The 6,000-nt window shown below is 54.8% G+C and overlaps 1 protein-coding gene across 1 annotated transcript; it reads left to right on the top strand.

Moving 5' to 3' along the window:
• Nucleotides 1–281: 281 nt before the first annotated feature.
• On the top strand, nucleotides 282–3,157 carry LOC101784612 (bidirectional sugar transporter SWEET15). The gene is made up of 4 exons (XM_004952516.2): nucleotides 282–534; nucleotides 1,158–1,194; nucleotides 1,659–2,031; nucleotides 2,149–3,157. Exons 1-4 carry the CDS (start codon nucleotides 480–482, stop codon nucleotides 2,641–2,643), a joined length of 960 nt encoding a protein of 319 aa, XP_004952573.1. The 5' UTR covers nucleotides 282–479; the 3' UTR covers nucleotides 2,644–3,157.
• Nucleotides 3,158–6,000: the final 2,843 nt, after the last annotated feature.

Below are 6,000 nucleotides of genomic sequence, written 5' to 3'. Positions count from 1 at the left end.
GGGGTGCGCGCGGGCGCGGCGGTGTACTCCACGAGCTACCGTGTATGTGTTGTGCGCTGGTTTGCATGCCCAGCTTACCCACCCCTGCCCGCTCTCGTTCTCTCGGCGCCAAAAGCAAGCACGGCGCGACAAGTCAGTGTGTAATGATAGATCCAACGGGCCCACACCCTAATAACTCCCCTCCTCTCCCCTTCTCCCCCTGAGCCCTGAGCTCTCTCTCCGCTCCGCTCCATCTCTCCCTATATATAGGAGGCCTGCTGGTGCTGAGGTTCTCCAAGAGCCAAGGCAGCTGGGAGCCTCCTCCTCTGATAGCGAGCGAGCTCCTCTGCCCTTCTGCTACCTTCTCTTCTCTTCTCCTCTCCTCTCCAGCACAACCGCCGCCGCCGCTTCTCCACTGACTGCTCGGTGCACTAGATCTCTCCACCGAGCAAGAGGGGAAGGGGTCGTACGTATCTTGTGAGGAGAAGAGAAAGATCGAGATGGCTTTCCTGAACATGGAGCAGCAGACCTGGGCCTTCACCTTTGGTATCCTAGGTAACCACTAACCGCATCCATCAACCGCATGCTGCATTCATCCTGTGTTCTTCTTCCTGCATCACCTCCGCATTGTTTCTCCCATATCCCTTGAAACGCATGCAGACATGCCAACCATCTTCTTACTAGCAGAGAGCACCGTACCGTTCCCAAGTCCTTCCCCAGGTTGATGAGAACCTAACCAAAGCAACAATCACCCTTTCCCTGAGCTAAAGTTTCAGTTATTTAGTTTCCATCAGCCTTTCATGTGGCCACCTCCTAATTAGCAGCGCAAAACATATGCGTGTCCTCGTCAAGTGATCTCTTTCCAAGCCACAGTAGGTAGCTATAGCTAGCTAGCGTTACTGTCTCGAATAAATGGAACTGCCAAGGCCAAACTTTTAGCGCCTAATGAGGTGGTTAGCCCAAACAAAGAAAGCAATCCCATCATACATGTTACATGTACCTTCACGAGAACCGTACCGCGCGCGACACGATGAGTTTCTTCTACCTCCAGGAAACCTGGATTGCTTTCTTCACGTTTCGTTTCCTCTCCGCCAGATCATTGTTTGATATATGCAGCGATAACTGACTGCGCTAGCTGTTGTCTGATAGATCTTGGTACGTTCTGCTTTGCTTTTCAGGTAACATAATCTCACTGATGGTCTTTCTGTCACCGCTGTAAGTCACTCTGCTATGCCTTTTTACCTACCTGCGGTTAATTCTTTTCAGATGGACCCACGCATACATCATATTTTATACCAGTACGAGTATTTTAAGGAGCATTGGTTATTCAGTTGGAAAAAAATATAAAAATAATACCGTACAAATGCGTATACATCTCACTGAACGTTTGAGGGGTCGCCATCGTCGTCCATTCTCTTCTAGAATTATGCTTATACCTGAAGAGAACATAGGAAACTTGCTGAGAATTCTCGCATCAATAATCATTAATCAGGAGTTGAGAGGGGGGAAAAAAAATCCTGCACGTCGCTTTTAGTTGCGAGTGTCATTGTTGGGTCGGTACTATTATTGAGCAACAACACATGGTAAATTAAAATCAATGAAAAAATTAGTCAGTCAATAAGCATTGCCTCCAAAAGGAGAGAAATGACCGATCCGATCCCGTACTATACATGTTGCAGGCCGACGTTCTACCGCGTGTACCGCAAGAAGTCGACGGAGGGGTTCCAGTCGACGCCGTACGTGGTGACGCTCTTCAGCTGCATGCTGTGGATCTTCTACGCGCTGCTCAAGACCGGCGCCGTGCTGCTCGTCACCATCAACGGCGTCGGCTGCGTCATCGAGACGGTGTACATCGCCATGTACCTCGTGTACGCGCCCAGGGCCGCCCGGGTGCTGACGGCGAAGATGCTGCTGGGCCTCAACGTCGGCGTCTTCGGCCTCGTCTCGCTCGTGACCATGGTGCTCTCCAATGGCAACCTCCGCGTGCACGTGCTCGGATGGATCTGCGTCAGCGTCGCGCTCAGCGTCTTCGCCGCGCCGCTCAGCATCATGGTACGTATAACTCAAGTGCAAGGTCTTTATTTCCTTTATAATAAATATTTCGTGCTGATCGATCGAATTGTTTCGTGATCTGAATCTGATTGGTTTCAATTCAATTCATTGTTGCAGCGCCAGGTGATCCGGACCAAGAGCGTGGAGTTCATGCCCTTCTCGCTGTCCTTCTTCCTGGTGCTGAGCGCGGTGATCTGGTTCGCGTACGGCGCGCTCAAGAAGGACGTGTTCGTGGCGTTCCCCAACGTGCTGGGCTTCGTGTTCGGCCTCGCGCAGATGGCGCTGTACATGGCGTACCGGAACAGGAAGCCCGCGGCTGCGGTGGTGATGGTGGAGGAGGTGAAGCTGCCGGAGCACGTCAAGGAGGTCGCCGCGGCGCCGGTGGCTCACGAGGGCAGGGCCAGCTGCGGCGCCGAGGTGCACCCCATCGACATCCTGCCGGTCGAGCCACCCGCGGCGGCGGTGGCGGCACAAGACCCGCAGGTCGCGGTGGCCATCGACGTGGAGCCCGTCACTTGCGCGGCAGCGGCCGGCAGGGTCGATGGCGACGGCCTCGTGGCGCCGGAGCTGGCGATGATCAAGCCTGACACGGCCATTGCCGTGGAGGTGTAGGTTAGCCAATAGCCATATGGCAGAAGGCAGCAGAAGTCTCTAGCTAGTATCAATCAGTACTCAGTAGTAATTCTCATGTGAAGAAGAACGGCCGGGCCTGCTACGCTACAGCCTACAGCAGCAGCGGTCAGATGTATCGGCCACATGCATGCATGCGTGACTTGTCTCTCCGCAGTCTGCATGCATGCAAGCCCGTTGACCGGTCGAGGTGGTGGAGTGGGAGGTAGCCGGGCCCGTAGGCGAGTAGCGCCTTGGCACCCACGGGGCCAGCCATACTGAGCCCCGTGTGATGAGCCGACGAGAGATGAGGAGGAGGAGGTAGATAATGCGAGCGAGCGTGTTGGTTCATCAGATTCAGACGGCCAGGCTGCAGCTAGCGGCTGAGCCCGTGTGCGTGTGTGTGTAATCGATTCGATCGGCTTGTCGATCGCCTTTGTGTGTGTCCTATTCTGATTGTTTCATTCCATTTCATGCCTGCCGTCTCAGCAATAAACTCGGAATGGACGATTCACTACGTGCTCCTGCATTTCCGCTTCATTCGTTTGATCTAGTCTATGCATGGCTTTGTGCAGCGACACCAAGCCGGTCGCTCCCGTGCTCCGCTAGCTAGCTACCTCAGCCGCGACGGCACCCGCGGCCGGCTGGCTCCGACCCAACCACCGTGCCGTGCGCCTGGGCAGCCGGCAGATTTACCGCGCCTGCCCCGCCGAGCATTTCTTCCATTTCCACGGTAACCATGCTAGGCGCGCCCAGCAGACTAGCAGCAGAGGCAGGTGGTCACGCGCAGAGGAGTACTAGTACGGCGCGGGACAAGTGTGCGGCGCTGCGCGACTCGGCAGGCAGCGGCATATGCAGCGCAGGTGCACGCGGGCGGAAGCGAACAAGGGCCTGCGCCCCGCCCCGGGAAAGCTGGAGCGAGGCGGGCAAGCGACGGCCAGGGGGCGCTGCGGACAGACGTGCGCATTCAAGGCTGTCTTTGTCCCGTTGCACACGAGTACTCCTCCCCCTATTTGCTCACGTCGCGGGGACGAACGGGTTCCGATTGGGAACGCGCGCCCGGGGAAGGGAGAATTGGAGAAAGTGGTGAGCGCTTTCCGTTGCTCGGCGGCTGGTCTGGGCGTGCTGGGGGGTGACGGAACCAAAATGACCCGGCATTTGCATGGCAAATGGCAGCGGCCGGCGGCGGCGGGCATGAGGTGTGCGGCGCCGAGGCCGGCCCGGCCGGACACCCGGGGAAGGCAGGATCCAGCGCGCGACAAGTCGCGGCCGGATGCACCGTTCGCGGGCAGCGCATAAGAAAGGCCATGGAAACGCCTTGACACACATCTGTTAGCCGCCGCCGTTCCAGCAGCTTTCAGTTCCAGAGAATTTTTTTTTGCTTTACAAGCCGAATAAAGTGGATATCGAACCAACAACATCTTGTAGCATCTCACAACAAATTAACTGGACCTCAGTATGGCGGAACTAGTTGTGTATGAGAAAGTTGGAGCCACCAAATGACCGAGATGGGAAATGGGAAATAGGAGAGCGCGGCGCGGCCGGCACCATCCCAATGCAAGTCACTGTCAGGCGTCGACAGGGCTCGCCGAGGCCACATATTTGATGCTGCCGTTAGTTAGATCCGGCTGATTGTGGTCAGTTGATGTCGCTGGTCCTCGATGATGCTTGGCCGCAGCTTGCTGTGGCCTGGCGCCCTGGCCTCCGCGGATTCGGGCTGTCGCCGGCTCGCCGCTGTGATCTACCCCTGCACGACCGTGGTCGATCCGCGCCACCTAGGCTAGGCCCCTAAGTCTCAACTCCATCAAGGGTCATTTTTCAAGAAAAACTCCATCAAGGGTCTGTGGCCTGTGGGTCAGTGACGGGAGCTGAGCGTAGTTTCCTTTTTCCTCATTCTGAAATGCACTTAATATTAGCAAAAAAAAAAGTAGCACAGTGTTGAATGATGCTATTTCCTCTCAGTATAAAGTGTCGCTAACACCTGCGCAACAGAGAAATAATTTGGTGGGAAGAGGCGATGGATGAAAGAGATAGGACGACAAAGAACATGGCACGAACAGGCCAGCCTTATCTCTAGATTGGATACTATGTCATAAAAAATCTGTGCTGGTAGGTAAAACACATTTGCGTTGGCGGGTTGCCTAACCGCCAGCAACCTTGAGTCAGCAGAAATAGGCATCTGTACTAGCGGGTGAGCGCCTGCCAGCAGAAAATGAATTTGTGTTGGCGGGCTTCTTATGCACCCGCCAGCAGAGATGCCAATTTGTGTTGGCGGGCACTTAAGATGCCCGCCAGCATAGATATTTTTCCCTTTTGAATTTTTATTTTTCCCACCATTTTTTCTAATTCTATTTCTTGGCAATTCTAAAATTATTATTTCCCGCCAATTTAAAATACGTATCTCCAACCACGAAGTAATTAAAACATGAACAATATATAAATTTTCATACCATTACACATTCCACAGCAATATTACATAAATCTGAAATATTCATATTCACTACTACATAAAAAACAAAAGAAAATATATAAAATATGAAAAGAAAAAGAAAAAAAGGCCGGCGCGTCCCGCCGCTCGCCTGGTGCTGGCCCCGCCCGCCGCTGCCGCCGCCAGGCCTGCTCACCACCCGCGCCGCCCGGGTGCCCGCGCCGCTCGTCTGGTGCCGGCCCCGCCTGCCACCCACCGCCGTTTGCCTGCCGCTCGCACCCCACATCTAGGGCCGGCCTTCACGCCGGCCATCCACTCCTGAGGCTGGCAGCTGCCGCCGTGCGCGCCCCTGCGCCGCTCGCTTGGGGTCGGCCGCCGCCGGGCACGCTCGCTGCCCGCACCAGCCAGGGTTGAGCCGACTACCTGCCCGCGCCGCTCGCCTGGTGCCAGCCCCGCCACTCGCCGTGCTGAGGTTGCTGCCGCCTGCACCTCGCGTCTGGGGCCGGCCGCCGCGCCTGCCGCCCGCGCTGTCGACTGCTTGTGCCGGCTAGGGCTGTGCCGGCTACCTGTGTGCCGGCTAGGGCCAGGGAGAGAGTGAGAGGATGAGCGTGGGAGGGATTGAGAGAGATGAGTTTGAGAGAGATAAGGCCTAAGCGTGTGGGTGGGAGAGAGAGAGACAAGGTGCTGAGCCGGCTAACCTCGTTCAGCCAATGGGAGATTATCATTTCACATGTTACTATAGTACTAAGTTAGTTCACAAACTTAAAGCCTCACTTGAGTTATTTTGAAATGTTGTAGATGAAGATACATTTATGAACAATAATATTCCAATTTTCTTATAACATACTGAAACTTTTATGTCAAGATTGTGAACTCATAAAATGATTCCATACCAATTTATATAGTTTTTGGACCACGTTTAGATTTTATTA

This window comes from Setaria italica, chromosome I (genome assembly GCF_000263155.2).
Source record: "Setaria italica strain Yugu1 chromosome I, Setaria_italica_v2.0, whole genome shotgun sequence".
In the NCBI taxonomy this organism is placed as follows: Eukaryota; Viridiplantae; Streptophyta; class Magnoliopsida; order Poales; family Poaceae; genus Setaria; species Setaria italica.
This window is presented reverse-complemented; position numbering and strand designations above follow the sequence as displayed.